The 17411-nt window shown below is 52.1% G+C and overlaps 1 protein-coding gene across 1 annotated transcript in view; it reads left to right on the forward strand.

Moving 5' to 3' along the window:
- The window catches only part of USH1C (USH1 protein network component harmonin), a 47047-nt gene extending 34885 nt beyond the window's left edge, over positions 1 to 12162 (forward strand). The window contains exons 19-26 of the mRNA XM_090263476.1: positions 265 to 384; positions 1465 to 1515; positions 4088 to 4129; positions 4641 to 4694; positions 5020 to 5119; positions 7913 to 8019; positions 9358 to 9413; positions 11705 to 12162. Coding sequence (XP_090119602.1) covers positions 265 to 384; positions 1465 to 1515; positions 4088 to 4129; positions 4641 to 4694; positions 5020 to 5119; positions 7913 to 8019; positions 9358 to 9413; positions 11705 to 11717 — 543 coding nt within the window. The 3' untranslated portion in view covers positions 11718 to 12162. The remainder of the gene's footprint in view (positions 1 to 264; positions 385 to 1464; positions 1516 to 4087; positions 4130 to 4640; positions 4695 to 5019; positions 5120 to 7912; positions 8020 to 9357; positions 9414 to 11704) is intronic.
- The last annotated feature ends 5249 nt before the right edge of the window (positions 12163 to 17411 follow it).

The following is a 17411-nucleotide window of genomic DNA, read 5'->3' on the forward strand; positions in this document are numbered from 1 at the left end:
GCTGCTGGTGACCCCATAACCCTCTGGACTGAGTCCTGATTCCTTAGAACCATGTAGTTTCTTTGACTTCAGGGCACACTGTGGCCAGTGGATTTCTCATCTCCCTGCTGAAGATCATATACTTAGAACCTCTGGCAGGGTGAAAGGACCAGGCTGGCTCAGCATGTGCATGGTGTGACTTGGCATGTATCTCAGAGTGCCATGGTTGGTCTGGGCCATCCTGCCATAACCTCACATGCGTCTCTCTTAAACTAACCCCTGTAGACATTTTTCCCAAGCCCGCAGCCTCCACGAGGTCCGGGCGTGTCCACCATCTCCAAGCCTGTCATGGTGCAGCAGGAGCCCAACTTTATCTACAGGCCAACTGTGAAATCCGAGGTGCTGGTAAGCCTCTCAGGTCCCCTCCGGGGCATCTCCAGAGGAGCAGACCGGGGCTGTCTCCCCTGGGTTCTGCTGGAGGGAGAGGGAGGGAGGGTACAAACTCACATCAGGTGCCATGTCCTAACCTTCTCATTGGCCACGAGATGAGAGAATCCACATGGGTGCAAGTGCCTGTGGAAGCTTTCTCTTCCTCACTTGCCCGAACAGACTTATTATGGGCCTACCGTGGGCCAGGCTCTGCAGGGTCTCATTTAATCCTCCCAGCAATCCAGTTGGTGGTACCTGTTGTTATCCCTGTTTCACACCCGAGGAACCCAAAGCTTAGAGAGGTTAAGTTGGTTGTCCAAGGCAAAGCCCGGACTTACTACTTACTCCAGAGTCCTTCAGACTCCAAAGCCCAAGCTCTTACCTATGTTGTCATCTTGCCAAAGCTCACAGTGATTCCAGTTGCCCTGGCCTCTGCCCCCATGGCCCGTCATGGCAGGGCAGGACTTGGCCCACCCACAGATGGGGAACCGGCCAAAGCAGACCACTCCCTTTCTCCGTTTGGAGCCTCACTCCTCAGTGGACTGAGAGTGTGAGGTGTGGTCCTGGGGGAGTGGGAAGGTCTGCCTGCCCTCAGTCACCTACGGATGAGCGAGCTGGTACTCATGTGCACCCCACTCTAGGGGCCCTGGCCACTGACTGGCCTCCTACCCATAGTGGGAAGAGTCATGTCAGGATTCGAATTCTCCTTTCAAGGAAACCCTATCCAAATGTCAGGGCAGGGCAGCTTGGATACTTATATCGAGCCTCAGCTGCCTGGTCAGCTCCTCAAAGAGCCAAGTTCATGCTTCCGTGACAGTCTGCTGGTGCATCTGTGTCACATTTGCTGGCTAATGACAAGGGGTGGTGTCTGCTGGACTAGAACGGGGAAGCTGCTGTGTCTGGGGACGTTGTAAGGGCTGAGACTTAAATCAGGCTGTGCCTGTTTGGGGAGGGATGTTGGCAGGGCAGCCCCAAGCTGGCAGGCCCCAGGTCTGGCACCAGGGGGCAGATGAGACCGACTGGTAACATCCAGCATGGAACTTTTTTTCCTGGCAGCCACAGGAGATGTTGAAGAGGATGGTGGTTTATCAGACAGCGTTCAGACACGTAAATGATACCCGTCGTGTGTCCTTGGTCCTCCCTGCCACCCTCTGTGCCTCCCACTCTGACTTCTCTCTCTGGGAGCACTGGTTGGCTCTCAGGGGCCCCAAGCACTGTCTGCTGGGAGCCTCAGGCCAGAGCTGTATCCACATGGCCATTGTCGGGTGGGTGAGGGCCTTGTATCAGGTGGGAATGTTGGGCTTGTTGGACCCCATGCAGGGTGTCAGGACTCAGCTCTTTGGCTGCTGGTTGATCAAAGAGGAACAGAGAGAGCGAATCCTCAGAGGGTCACAGAGGCCAAGATGGGCCCTTGTTCCAGCCCTAGGTGCCTGAGGTTTCTCTCTGCCCCTTCCTCTGTCTTGTCCCCTTGAACCAATTCCACTCGGCGCCGAACCAGCATCAGGGAGGAAGTGGTGCCCCAGGTCCTCCATCTGTCCAGGGCGCTCCTGTGCTCAGGGCCGCAGAAGTCCTAGCTGGTCCATGAGTGGTGCCAGGCAGACAGCCACTGATCGTCCCCACCTCCTGGGGCTACATCCACAGAAGCAGCCACTGAGGCTGCCTCACCACCTATGAAAGAGACCCCCAGGTGGAGGGAGATCCTGCAGTCAGCCCTGGCAGCCAACCTCCTCGCTGATAACCCACCACCCAACCACAGGCTACCGTGACTACAGTCAGGGAGCTAAGGGGAGGTGTCAGCTGTACAGTGAGACGTGGGGATCTGCAAAGGAGGTTGCTCCCAGCCCAAGACTGGAGCCCAAGACTGGACAGTGGAAGGTGGTAGCTAACAGGTGTGCTGCGCCGAGCACTGTTTCTAAATATTTTATATATATTAACTCATTCAAACTTTACAACAACTTAGGAGTTAAGTGCAATTATCATCCCCATTTTGTAGACGAGAAACAGAAGCAGAGAGATTAGGAAACACACCTGTGATGCCACAGTTAGTGTCAGTCCCCATACCTGCATCCAGAAGGTCAGGCTCCTAGATGCTACACCATTCTGCTTCTCAAAGCACCATGATTATAAGATAGACATTTAAGGGCCTTGCTGTTTGGGGCACACACAGGTCTCAAAAGGAGAGAGGCAGGACAGTGAGAAGTCTGAGGTCCCAGACTGGGGTTCCAACCTTTGCTCCACTGCCCACTGACTGGGTGACCTTGGTCATGAATGTCACCTCTCTGGGCCTCAGTTTTCTCCATCTCCTGGATGAAGGGTTGGGCTCCCTCTTCAAGGGCTGACCAGCTATAGTGGCTTCTAAGCCTCTGATCTAAATTTACAAATTCACAAGATTCACAAGTGTTCACCATCTGGCCCAACCCTAAGAGCAGATTCTCAGGCCCAAAGCCAGCACTGCCGAGTTTAGCAGAAGGAACAGCCAGGGGCAGGCAAGGTCCTCAGCAGAAGAGCGTTGAGTCCATACCCTGCCTAATAATCTCTCTTGCCTGTGGATTTGCTGCACCCTTTCTGTTTGCTGCCCTGACACCCACAGACCAACCTCAGGGTGGCCTTAGAACTGGGCCAGGTTCAAGACTCCCTGGCTTTTGGGGGTTGAGCCGGGCAATGAAGCATAGTGAGGAGGGAGGACAGACAGCTGCCCGGGGGTCCACCTGCTGATATTTGGCCCTCATCTTGGCCCAGAGCTTGGATGTTGCCTGTGGCCTGTGCTGTGCCTGAGGGAACCGTGTGCTGAGGGTGGCTCCACTCAGTCTGGCAAGGCCTCTCCTTTGCTCCCACCTTCCTGTGGGGACTAACCGAGGCCTTGGTGCTCTCAAGCTTGGTGTGCCCGGCCGCTTGGTCTGGGGACCCCGGGCTCCTGCTCTCTGTGTGACTCCTGGGGAAGCTCTGGCTCTCCCCCTCTCCCTTCTCACCACCTTGTTTCTACACCTTGGCACTATTGTTGCCACAGCCCCCACCAAGCCGGGTCCCCTGAGCTACATGTTCTCTGTTCTTCCCTGGGCAAGGCTCTGGGGAGGCCTCTAGCCTTCTGGATAAGATTTACATTAAGAACAGCACTGGACATGGGCAAGCAGACTTCCCACTTTTCCTCTTGGTGTCTGACCTCCCTTTGCCCCCTGCCCCCCATCTTCTTGTGGCTGATCCCCCAGGAAGAGCAATCTCTTAAACATAGTTGGCCTTTCTTTAGGATCAGAGCCCTGGGTGGAGAAACATTGGGCTTCGTCCCCCAGAGGATGAAGGAAGAAATGCAATAGGCCCTAAAGCACTCATGGCTGTGGGACAGTAAAACCTTCCACAAAGCTGGTGCTGCCTAGACCACCTAGACATCAGCCAGTGCCCCTGCCGGCCACAGACGCTCACCCCACTGGGATGGTGCACGGTCCAGAGCCAGGGTCCCTCCAATGCTTCCCATAGCTTCCTGCTTCTCCCTGGGCAGGGGTGCTCCGACTGCTGGGGTGGCCAACCTGCTCCCTGCATCCCCCATCCACTGCACACCTGACCCCTGACTCCCTTCCCCACCTCTGGACCACTCACCCCTGTCTTCCTCTGCCCTAAGCTTGGTGCCTACAGTGACCCTCAGGGGCCGCTCATCTGTTGCCCTAACATTCTCCTTTGCTTCCAGGATTTCCGGAAATATGAGGAAAGCTTTGACCCCTACTCCATGGTGAGAGAGAAGTTTCCTCCCCTGGGGGTTATAACATGTTTGGTGGCAGTACATTCTGGGCCCTGGTTGTCCCGGGGATGAGGTGGGACACATGAGGAGCCCCAAGGAGGAAGGCCCAACTGCCCTTTCCTGTGAAGGCTCCTTTTCAAAAGGCACTCTGGTGTGTGTGTGTGTGTGTGTGTGTGTGTGTGTGTGTGTGTGTGTGGTTTGTAACAAGGTACACTTACTGAGCATGAACCATGTGCCAGGCATTCTGCTGTGTGCTGACAAGGCTTGCTCCCGCCAGTCTCACAATATGCCCCGGAAAAATGGATCTGGGATTTGTGTGTGTGCCTGTGTGTCCCCCATGAGGTCTGGGCCCCCCAGTTGAAGACTGATGGGAAAGGTCCCTTTCTCCATGTCCTCCATGTGGGGCCCAGTGTCCCACAGGTGTCTGGCTTCCCCTCCCACCCCTGTCCCACCCTCATCCTTCAGGCCAACTCAAAGCTCGCCTGCTGTCCTTTCCCTCTAGTTCACCCCAGAGCAGATCGCAGGGAAAGATGTTCGGCTGCTGCGCATTAAGAAGGTACCCGGGCACTCGGAGGCTGGGTAGCCACCACCCTTCTCTGCTCCTGCCCCCTCGCATCTTGGTCCCCTGCTTCTCCTGCTCTCAAGAGACTCCTGGGTGACCTCCCCCCCAGATCCCCACTATCCTCTTCTCTCCCCCTGAGAATGCTCTTTCCTATGGTGGGACCCCACTCCCAGGCCCTCATTTTCTCCCTTGTAGCCCTGCTGTTGGCCCCGTGACTTCTCCTATCCTCTGTGTGGCCCTGTCAAGAGGCTTGTTGGTGCCCAGGTACCCACAGGCTGCTGTCTGCTTGGCTCCCTAAGACCTCTTTTCCTCTAACCAGGAGGGACCCTTGGACCTGGCCTTGGAAGGCGGTGTGGACTCCCCGATTGGCAAGGTGGTCGTCTCAGCTGTTTACGAGGGGGGAGCCGCTGAGCGTCATGGTGAGTGGGACCAGGCATGACCCAGTTTAGGGATGCTGTGATGCTTTTACAGGGCTCTGCAGGAAAGCCAAGAGCTGCCCACTTGGAGTGGGTTGGCAGTTGCTCAGGAATGCCCCTTCCAGTTCATCCATCCACCCAGTCCCTCATGTTGCCTATGGGCAAACAATGGTGCCAGGCCTGTGGGTACACAGCCAAACCAGATACCACCTTCCCCTCCAGGGCCTCCCCATCTAGTGGTGAAGACAATAACAGTGTGGTCTGCCAAGGGCTGGCAAAGGACTAAGGCAGGGGGCAGGGGGAGCTGTGGGAGCTCTGAGGGGCCCCTAACCCACCAAGGGAAAGGGGGCTCCTGGAAAGGCTCCCTAGAAAGGCAATGACTAAGCTGAGCCTTGAAAGGTAAGTCGACGTTACCCCTGTAAAAGTGGGAAAGAGCTTTCCAGGAAGAGGGGACAGCACTTATAAGGGCAGAGGACAAGCCATCGAAACCTTGCCCATCCTTTTAACAGTAATTAGAACAATGTGCCAGATGCTTTTCTGAGTACTTGGCACATTACCCTGCATCTAAGTCATCTGTGTGGATTAACTCATTTAATCCTTACAACAGCTCCAAAGTAGGTACTATCTTATGGCTTAGGAAACTGAGGCACAGGAAGATTAAAGTACTTGTTCAAGAACCCACAACCAGGAAGCAGTGGAGGCAGGACTTGAATTCAAGCAGCTTGGTCATGTTGCATTATTGTCCAGCACAAGTGCCACCGCTGCCTGGGGCCTTCCACAGCCATGCCCCCTCCCAGGGGGGCAGGGCGCCCCCTTGCACCCTGTGTCTGTCTTCGGGCATGATCTTTCTGCTTTGCCTCTAACCCCTCATCAACAACAACATTCTCATGCTGATGAGTGAAGCCTTTGCAAACCACAGCCGCAGACACTTGCCTCAAACTATCAACCCACTCACTTGTTCAGACATTTCTTCTTCCAAGTGTAGCAGGCTTTTCGGTCCTCCCAAGTCTTTTGTGGAGGCGTATAGGTGTCCTCAAGGAAGGGTCCCTGGGCCCCTGGCCTTTCTGGGCCAGAGCAGGAAATCCTTTGGTCAGACCCCTCCTAGGCAGTCTAAGCCTGAGTCAGGCTCTCCCCCAAGCCTGAGGAGGCAGAATGGAGGATGGGTGAGGGCCTAAGGCAGGAGTGTCAGCTGCTTGCTGTCATCCAGGCTTCTGTGGGGTACTGAGGCAAGTTCAGTCTGCCGTCCATGGCCTCGGTGACTCAGGCCCCTCACTGCCATGCTTTGAACCTCGATTTCAGCTATAGGAGGGGGGCTTGCTCAGCTAGGGAGCTGCCATGGTGCATCACTGTCTGCCCTGTCCACACCCCCCTCCTTTGTCTTATTTCTGTACCAGCTGAGTGGTGGGTTGATGCCTGGCCAAGGGAAACCACCTGTCTGCCATGCCTCACAGGGGAAGAGGACCAGGGTGGATGGCTTAATTCTCCTGGCCCTACCCCACCTTACAAAGCCCCAGCCCAACCAGTGCCTCATCTCCCCTTAGGCCCCACCTTGGGTTTGTACATAATGAGAAAGTGAAAGTCACCTCTCCCCAGGCAACTCTTGGGTGATACCCACATACCGCCACCCAGCCAGTGGTCTCAATCTGACAATGTGGGATTCAGAAAAATAAATGTCAGTTCCTTATCTTGAATCCACAAAGCAAGTGTCACAAATACTGACTCCAGATGGCTGGGTGTGGCACCCAAGAAAAAATTTAAGGTCTTCTCTAAGTGTACACTGACCAGGAGTCAAGAGAGTGCTTGGGGCTATTAGAAAGTGTTCACAGAATGGAGGGTGATCTCATTCAGCAAAGTCAGAGTGTTCTGTGAACACTGGGACTGGGGGACGGGGGGGGGGGGGGGGGGGGGGGGGAGTTTCCAAGTTAAAGATGTGTAGGAAACCATTCACAAGCTGTCCACTTCTCAGAGAGCCACATGCATATTAGCATATTCAATGCTCTGGCAAGTCCTGTAGGGAATAACTGCTTAGCTTATAACTCAGCTTTGTCCAGATTTATGAGGTCGCAGGTCATCTTATCCAGGAACACCTTCAAGAAGTATCTGTTGAATCCGTATTTTTGTGTTGGGGATGTTGAGCCAAAAAGATCATTCCTGTCCTCCTGGAGCTGACTGTCTTGTGGAAGAGAAAGACCATCAGTCAACAAATAGACATATGATTACAAATTGTGAAATTTGCTGAGCAGGAAAAGGCCAGGATACTGTGAGAGAATAAAAAGAGAGATTGACTTTAGAGTGAGCGGAGTTGGGGGTGGGGGGCAGTCTGAGAAGACCTCTTTGAGGAGGAGACATTTCATCTCAGATATAGACGAGAAGAAAGAGATAGGGGACAAGTGTTTCGGGTGGAACAGCACGTGAGGCAGGAAAGAGCTAGTCCTGCTCAGGACCTGAAGCAGACCAGCAGGGCTGGAGCCCAGAGAAGACGGCTCGCAGAACTAGCTCATGTTTCTAGTAACCTCACTAGGAATGCAGGTCTGCTTCCCTCTGAAGCAGCAGAGGTCCCCGGAAAAATCTGCCACTGCTGTCCCTAGTCTGCTGCATGGGGTGAGGATGTGTGTATAGTGCGGGAAGGGAGTGCCCTTTGAGTAACCTAGTGGTCTGTTTCTCCTCGTGCTTCCTGCACCCGCGTGAGCTTCCAGAAATCCAGGAGTCAGGCTCCTTCTGCAGCTCAAGAGCAGCCTGGGGGCCAGGCACAGGTCACATACAGCCCTGTTGCCAATCAGCCTCATCTTCCTGCAGGCGGTATTGTGAAAGGAGACGAGGTCATGGCGATCAATGGCAAAATCATAACGGACTACACCCTGGCTGAGGCTGAGGCTGCCCTGCAGAAAGCCTGGAATCAGGGGGTAAGAGTGAACCTCCTCCCTGCCTCCCTCCCTTGCCTACTTGCCTCATAATGTGGCCTCTGCAGCCAGGCCTTACAGTCGGGGTGCCCCATCCCAGGGCTGGTATCCAGGGTCCAGGCAACTCTTGGGTGACACCTACATACCCCCATCCAGCCAGTGGTCTCAATCCTACAATGTGGGATTCAGAAAAATAAATGTCAGTTCCTCATCTTGAATCCAAAAAGCAGGTGTCACAAATACAGACTCCAGATGACCAGGTGTGGCACCCGTGAAAAAACTGAAGGTCTTTTCTAAGTGCACACTGACCAGGAATCAAGAGAGTGCTTGGGGCTATCAGAAAGCATTCACAGAATGGAGGAGGGGCTGCTGGCAGTATGTTCTGTGCTCATTAAATGCCCACCTGGGTCAGGGCCACCACATAAGATCTCCTGGGCTGTGCACTGCACAATCCGAGGGGGTGCCCTCCTACCAGCTACAGTGTGGATGGTGTCCGCTCATGTTGTGCAACGCACAACCTGTGCAACTGTATGCAGGCAGCCGAGCCTGAGGTATTAAGTTCAGACCCGAGGAAGCAGACCAGATGGGACTGGGACCCACATGAAGGGATGTGGAGAAGAGAAGACTTACGGGTAACATGATGACTGTCTTTGATTATCTGAAGGGCTGCATTAGGGTAGTAGTCCTTGAGAGTGGAACTGGATTGGATGGAGGGAGGTCCTGGGAAGAGATTTCAGGTCAATATTAGGAGCTATTGCATGGTAGAGAGGCCCAGTGATAGTTCACATACCTTTTATTGCATACAACCAAGCCAAGGATGGGCAGTGATGGATAAGCCAAGGATGGCAGTGATCCGTTGAAAGATAAATGTGTCAGGATCAGGAAGCTAAGCCTGAAATTTTCTAATTGGCTGTGCATCAGAAGATCCAGAGACCTTGTTAAAAATACTATTTCCCAGGACCTACCCCAGATTTCCAGGGGCCAAGTCCATGAATCTAGAGGTTCAAGAAATTCTCCCTGTGATCCCGAGGTTGCTGCCTTGCCCTGGCCCACAGATCAGCAAATGGGGACTTAGTGTCATTCAAGGACCTGGTAACCCTTGCCTCTGTGGTTCTGAAACCTCAGAGATGTGAAACTCCCCCAGGTCATAGGACTGCACAGTGAGACCCATCCCAACTGAAGATCTTCCAGCCCCTCCTGGGTCCACCTTCCCATGGGAAGAAGGTCCCAGCCAGCTGGTGCTGGGCTATGATACCCAGAAACAGGAATGGAGTGTCAGGGACAAATGCGCCGTCAATACCGGGGCATGCCCCAGAGTCACATACCTTCTCCCCCCCGCAGGACTGGATCGACCTTGTTATAGCTGTCTGTCCCTTGAAGGTGTACGATGATGAGCTGTAAGTGTATGGGGGATCCTGGCCCACTACCTCCTCTCTCCTCATCCTTCAGAATCTTGGCTACCTTCTGCCAGCCCACTCTCAGCCTCCACCCAGCCTGAAGGTCCAAGCACACAGCTTCTAGTAGTAATCACTCCTCGAAAGCACCCGAGCTAGAGAAAGCCTAGAACTAAATCACTGTCCTGAAGCCTTGTCGGAGCTGCCTCCAAGACTGTCTTGTCCAAATTCTTCTTTCTATATGGAAAACTAAGGCCCAGAAAGGTTAAGGCCTCAGACCAAGGAAACAATGGAGTAGGTACAAAGCCTCAGGACTTCTGATTCCCCACTCAGAACTTCATCCCCTGCACAGTCATCAGCTAGTTTAAAGATTTCTGTCTTTTACTCCCTGCAAGGCCCACTGAATAGGTAACTGCATTTCTTCTTGCTGAACCTCTAAGCTGCCAGGACCACAGGCTTTAGCCCTACTTGCAGGGTAGCCTTGGCCCACTCTCTGCCTTCCTCTGCGATTCCCTATATGTCTGCTTCTCTCTATTTCATTCCTGTCTCTGTCTCCCTGTTTCTCCCTGTCTCTCTCTCTCTCTCTGCTCCTTCCGCTCCTCTCCTGTCCATCTCTCTCCCATCTGCCTCTGTCTTTCCCCTTCATCCTTCTTCCCTTTGTCATCCTCCCTCTTCTTCCTTACCTTCTCCTTTGCTTGCTCCTCTCTATCTCTGGCTCTGGGTCTCTGCCTCCGTTTTTACCCTCTGTCTTTCTCTGTCTCTTACCTTTGTCTCTCTCTGCCTCTTGGCGTTCAACCCTCATCCTCATCTTACCACATCACCTCCTTACCTCTCTGCTTGCAAGGTGTGGCTGTACCTGCTTGCTCACCCTGCCCAGCAGAGGTTGAGTTCTATGCAAGTCTTGGAAAAATCAACATCTTGTAGCAACTAATTCTGGAACCCAGGGCCTTGGCAGGAGCAAAGTGAAGGGAGAGGTCCGATGGAGCTCTGCCTGGGAATAGCAGAGCCCTGTATTGTTTCCTGCTCTGCTCTGCATATGTAGCTCTTCTCTTCCCTCCTCTGCAGCCAAAAGTCCCCAGCCGGTCCGAAAGCTCCTTGAAGACCGTGCTCCCGTGCTTAGACACGGGTTCTTCCTGCAGCTGGAGCCTGGCAGCCCCCACGGTGAATAGGCAGGCGGGCTGCAGGGCCTCGTCTGTTCACACTGCGTGTAGTGGCCGTCTGCTGCCCATGCCGTCGGCAGGTTCTTTGGACTGGCACCCGGAGGGGTGCACAACCCTGAAGTGCCACCCGGGCCTGCTGCTGGCACACTGGGATTCTGTCGGACTCAAAGGCCCTCCCACTCATGGGAGCTGAGCAGAGCCTACTTTGTAGCTTGCTTGGGACCTGGGCGTCCTGACTCACCACAGCCCTTGGGACCTGCCACAGGTCCCACACAGCATCCTAATGAGCAGGATGGAGCAGTGAGCACCATTCTCTGCTGGGCACAGACAGTGCTTCAAACCAGGCAGGACGGGCCAGGAGAGCCCGAATGAAACACTGCCTATATTTCCCCTGCCCTGGGGGTGCCACCTTCTGGGAGCCTTGCTCCACTGCACCCCAGGCTTGGACAGAGTCAGGGGAGTTACGAGGCAATGAAGGCTGGTCCAAAGAACCAGGGTTGGCCTATTGGGATTGTTCATGTCCTGTTGTGACCTGTTGTGGCCTGAGCCCTGCTCAGACCACACTGTTCTCTGTGCCTTCTCTCTCCGTTGGCTCCAGATTCTTATCTGTGGGACACTGTGGAGCCCAGCTTTGGGGTGTTTCCCACCCTGTGACAGGGCTGTGCTCACGGACAGAGCTGGCAGGTGCCTGTGAAACTGGTGTTGGGTGTGGCCTAAAGCCCACAGCTGGACCATCTAGGGCAGACCCACACTTGGACTAACTGACTTGTCTGTTACAAGTTTCTCAAAAATGAAGGGCCTCATGCTTCCAAGACAGTTAGCCTGCTATGCTGTGGCTTCTGAGATGGCCTCAGTGGCCCTGTGTTTTCTGTCACTTGTCATCTGCTCTTTGTGAGGCACCCCAGCCCCTCTGCCTTCTGGTCCCCTCCTACCTCATCCCAGAGGTCCCTTCTGCTTTCTCCCTGACCTCCTGTGTGCTGTGGCTGTAGCTGGTGTGTAGCTGCTGGGGGCCTGCACCAAGATTGGCAGGGCCTTGTACCCCTGGGGGGTCCTCCCTGTTGTCAGGCCCTTCCCTGGGCCGAGAGTGCACCCACAAGGCCTGCACCCTCCTGGTCTGTTTCATCTTCCCCACAGGACCTTCTTCTGAAGTTCGGAAGGAGAAACCAAGTTCACCCTGAGAAGACAGTGAGCTCTGGACTCACCCTTATGAACACAAAGCCTGGAACCAGCTTGAGAGACGCCAGCCTGCAGGCACCCTGGAAACCCACAGCCAGCACCCAGAGGTTTTAGACTCCCATTGGCCCCGTAGAAGTGTTGCATACTCCAGCCATGCCTCTGAAGGAGAGAGCCACCAGCCATTCTGGGAAGGGCCCCCCAGGAACCAGTCTCCTGTCTTCTCTCTGTGTCCTGTGAATTTGGTCTCTCCCAGCCCTGGGAGACTCCTCCCTTAAAATCTAATAGGACCTGACTCTTAGGTTTCTCTTTCTCTCTCCCCCTCTTTCTTCTCGCTCCTGCTGCCATTCTTGCTAAGATTGTTGCCATAAACTTTACTCTGAACTCATCAGTAAAATAAACATTTCTTTTCCAGCTTACAGGAGAGAGTGTGGATTTGGGTAGTAGATTCAAGACTGTCAAAAAAAAAAAAAAAAACCACAAGGTTTTGGCTCCTATTCAAGAGTGAGAAACAGCACCCAGGCACTGGCTTGGAGCTGAGGCTGGGGCAGCAGGAGCCAGGCTAAGCTGGGCTTCAGTGTCTTCTGAGCAGAAAGATGCCGGAAAATGAAGCTGAGTGGTAGGGACTTGGCTCAATTCTAGAAAGCAGAGCTGAAGGCAGGAACCCCAAATGGTCACCCCAAAGTGTGGGGTGCCCCAGCTTCTGTCAGGGACAGCATGGCCACAGCTGCTTTCCCTGAGGTCACCAAGACCGGATGTGAGTGAGGGAGGTGCAGGGGTCCACTCTCTCCATGAAAATACATTCAGTCAAGGGGCTGCCAACAGGTAAGTTGAGGCCCTCCTGGTTACAGGATGCTCTCAGGCTAGCTCCAGGGAAGAGAGTGTGGTCATGTCAGTATAGGTATATCATGGAAATCCAAGCCAAGGAAACAGGGTGTCTCCAGGCCTCCTGAGAATTGGAAGTGGAAAGTGGTTCTGATTCATAGTGTCTCTATTTAAGCCTCTTGTCTCTGCTTGAACGTGGCCATCATAATCTGCCTAACTCTAGATGACCTTTCAGCTGTAGCTCCATCATCACCGCCTGGCTCAGTTTCCAGCTCCAAATTCCCAAGGCAGAATCTGAATGGGTCAAATCACCTGAGTGGGCAGCCCTGGGGTCAGGGGCCATTCCCAGATCCAATCAGCTGTGGCTAAGAGGTGGGGTCCTGTCTCTCCCAGCATGGCTGCTGAGGCAGTAGGGACTGTGGGCAGCAAGTCATCATCAATGGGAGGGGCAGGGAAAGAGAGAGAGGCAGGATCTGCTGGACTTTCTGATCTCATTGGAGAAAGAGCCACTATGACCTTCTAATAACTGGTTCCCAGACAGCAACCATGCTGAGAAATTCTCTGTGTTTTCTTATCTAGCTCCTACCTTGGCTCTGGAGACAATTCCAGAATGAAGGTAAAAGGAGGGGGCTCATATTTGCTACCACCTACTGTGTGCTAGACCTAGGCTGGGCCCTGGTGTCTGCCATCTCAAACTGCAATGACTGGGATTGGGGCATGGCCCCCAAGGTGCCTCATGATAACAGCCAACACTTAGATAGCATTGACTACATGCCAGTTGCTGTTCTAAGCACCAAGCTCATCTGCTACCCTCAACAAGTCTACAAGGTAGGTACAGCTATCATCACCAACCCCATTTTATTAAGAGTAGATTGAGGTACAAAGAGTTCAAGTGACTTTCACCAGGTCACAAGTGAGAAAGTAGTAGAGCTGGCATTTGCATCCCTGTTGCTCTGACTCCAGAGACCATACCTTTTTTCACCGAATGCTGTATTGGGCCAGGCAGCCCTCATTGGACTGTCTCAGGTTCCAGACCTTTGGTAGAACAATTCTCCCCACGACTCAAGAACAACCAATGTTCTGCTGTTCAGCCATGGTTACCTCCTCTTGTCACTGAGGTCTCCTGCTTGTTGATGCCTGGACTCTCACCATTGGAAGTTTATCTCCAGCTATTCTTAGTTCTTGGCACCTCAGAGTGAATGAGTTTTTCAGTGCTTATCGGCACTTGATGAGTGGGACTACAAAGAGGGCTTGAGCCTGGGTTAGAGGAGAGGGGCAGGGAAGGAGTGCCATTGGGCAAGGTGGGAAGAAGAAATAGGGGCAGAGGGAATAGGGGAGGCTGGGACAGGGCTGACATAAGTCCTAAGCCATGAGGCCACCTAGGGCTGGCGGGGTCTGCGAGCTGTAATGAGCTTCAGCTTCCTTTTTATGAGGCCTGACTATGTTCACTATCATCAAGGAAATCAATTCTCATGTATTTGAAAGTAGTCCATCTTGAACCCAAAGTACACAGCTCTCCCCAGCAGACATTGGTAATAACCAGGTAAGAAGTGGAACGGCCCAGAGAATGTGTATAGACAAGGGGCCTAAAGCAGTTCCTGACCTTCTGTGGGGCCATGAGGGGCACTGGACCAGACCTGGGAACCCAGTTAGAGCCAAGACTGAGTATTCGGGACTAAAGCCCATCCAAGCAAAGGGCTGCCTGTGCGCCACTCACCAGCTCCCACACACATGGCAGACACCACTACTTTAATTCCAGAGTTCTCTCTAACATGCCAAACAGGGAGCCACCAACTAATCAAATCAAGTCCACAAAATGAGCCCTACTTGCCACCTTTGAATTAGACTCCCATTCTGGGGTATTCAGGAAAATCGAGGCCAAGGAGGGGTGACGTGTCCAGTATCCCCCTAACTTGATGGCAGAGCTACCATTTCTATTGCACTGTGGAAACAAAACTGAAAAATGCCGGTTAATTTAAGGTGCCCTTTGACTCTGAACTTTTAGCAATTTATTTATATCATTGAACTTGCTTCCCACCTGTAGTCCAGGGTTGCTAATATGGCCTCTCACCTCTCACCTCTGCATCTGGAAATCGGAGTGCAAGGGCTGAGCATACAGCCTCTGTGCTTCAGAGACACCCCTTTGGGCCTATGCAGGGCTATGAAGCTGGGTTTCACCCAATTCCAACCTAATTCTCAAGCCTGTGATTTAGACAAATATTTGTTTTCAGAGCTGAAAGCCCTTTTCTTTTCCTGTCCCTTCAATGACCTTTCCCAGGTCCCTGGGGTCCACGCTGACCTTGCTGTGTGAGAACTGGAGGGCGCAGGCACAGCGCCCTGGGAAAGGCAGGTGGGGGCAGATGCAGGGAGAGGGCAGAGGGCCAGAGGCCCTGCCACTGCTGTCCTGGGGCTTGGAGGTGGCCACCCGGGAGCCTACCCATGGACCTTGATCAGAGTAAGATTGCTACTGACTGCAAGGAATTTACTGTGTGTCAAGCACTGTGCTGAGCCCTAAACATGTAGCAATGTTTAATCATTACATGACATTACCGAGAGGTAGACAATGATGTTACCTTCACCGAGGAAACTGAGGCACCAAGACTTAAGTAACCTGCCTGCGTTAAATAGTAAGTGAAAGAGACGAGATGTAGACCTAGGCTGGGGAGCTCCAAGAGTCCGCATCATTAACCACCATGCTATACTGCTTCAAGTAGGAGAGAAAGAAATGATGTATAGAATATGATTTCAGGAGCACCAGGGAAAACTCCAGCCATAAAATAATGCCTCTCTGTACTTATCTTCTCTCGGCTTTATTGTGATAGGCACACTGCATAGTGAAGCAGCAAAACCCTGGCTGTCCTTAAAACTCTTCAACGCCTCCCATGCTGTCTTTAGGACCAAGTTCAAACTCCTCAGCCTGGCATATGAAGTCCTCCATTGCCTGGCCCCTAACAAGTTCTCCAGCTGGTCTCTTGCCAATCACTTTTTTCACTTCAGCTGCACTGAACTCTGAGTTCCTGGACTTGTCACTTGTCACTTGTCTGTGTCTTTGCACAGGTTCATGTTCACACTGCCCTGTCCTCCCCTTGCTCACGTGAACTTCTATGCATCCTTCAAGGTCAATGTCAACTGTAGAAGGGAATCTGGCATGGAATGAGAGCTCAGGCAAGTGAGCTCCTGCTCCCTCCTGAGATGGACCCTTTGGGTTGTTAATGACAGAAATCCAATTCAAGATGACCACTTAAGTAAAAAATCCAGGCGTATTTGATGTTAGGTTTGGCTAGATCCAAGTATTAAAACAAGACATTAGGTATCTGTTCTGACCATCAATTGCCCCAGACCTTACCCCTATGGTGATGCAATGAAAACCAGATGAAACAATCTCCCAAGTGGTGAGATACTCCATAGGGAAGGGATGGAAAACCATGGATTTTTTCCATTTATATACAGAAGAGAGACAGTTGTCCTCCTCCGTTCTAGAAAGGGGAGAAAGAAAAACACCTTTACTTCCTTGAGAAGGGAAAGAAAAGACCACGGATTCTCACCCTAAACTTCTGGAATGTATACGCCTAGGGAAATAATTCTCTAGTCTTCATGGCATCTTAGAGGCTTAATCTGGGAACCTGATCCTGGCTTTAACACTTTGGCCCTCTTGGGGAGAAGACAGAAGTTTTATTATTATTTTTTTAATTGTGGTAAAATACACATAACATAAAATTTACCATCTTAACCATATTAAATGCACAGTTCAGGACAGTCACATTATTGTGCAACCATCACCACCATCCATCTCCAGAGCTCCTGATCCTGCAGAACTGAAACTGTCCCCACTGAACACTAATTCCCCACTTTCCTTCCACCCAGCCCCTGGCAACCACCATCCCACTTCCTGTCTCTATTAATTTGACTACTCTAGGGACCTCATATAAGTGTGATCATACCATACTTGTCTTTTTTGTGGCTGGCTTATTTCACTTAGTGCATGTCCTCAAGGTTCATCCATGTTGAAGCATGTGTTAGAATTGCCTTCCTTTTTAAGGCTGAATAATATTCCGCTGCATGTGTATACCACATTTTGTTTATCCATTCATCTGCCAGTGGACACTTGGGTGGCTTCCACCTTTAGCTATTGTGAATAATGCTGCTATGAACATGAGTGTACAAATATCTCTTTAAGATTCTGCTTTCATTTATTTTGGGCATGTATCCACAAGTGGGATTGCTGGATATGTTTTATTATCCTTTTGGATCAGAGCAATTATCTTGACAAATCGCTACAGATCTAATTCTCATAGGACATGAAGAGCAAACCGATCTAGGTTAAGTGAAAGCAAAAATTCCTTATCGTTATTTCTTATATATGTTCCAAGTCTCAAGTGACTAGGGCTTTTAACAGAAGCACTGAGAAATCCCAGGAAGATTTATTTCCCCACAGGCCACATGCTGCTTACAGATAGGCAGACAATGGAGGTTCTCAGCAAACATCACAGGCAAGCAACGAAGGCAGCCACCTCAGAGGAAGAATAGCTTCTGCCTCTCTACTGAACAATCAGTCACTCTGGCCACAGACTCTTCATTCATCCAAGGTGATCCTGAAACCCGTGAGTCAGCTCGGACTGCAGTTCAGACCCCATCACTCACTTAGGCACTATGGAGCAGAATTCTGTCTGAAGGGCCTCCAAACCCTCAACACAGTTTAACAGACACCTGGCAGCCACCTCAGGCCCACAGTTCTTAACTCAGGGTTCACGGATGTATTTAGGGAGGGTTTACAAACCCCAGTGTTTGAATCTCCTTTTGGAGAGGTGATCCAAAGCTTTTACTGGATTTTCAAAAGTATCTT

This window comes from Furipterus horrens, unplaced genomic scaffold (assembly GCF_987537825.1).
Source record: "Furipterus horrens unplaced genomic scaffold, mFurHor1.1.pri manual_scaffold_2, whole genome shotgun sequence".
NCBI classification, from domain to species: domain Eukaryota; kingdom Metazoa; phylum Chordata; class Mammalia; order Chiroptera; family Furipteridae; genus Furipterus; species Furipterus horrens.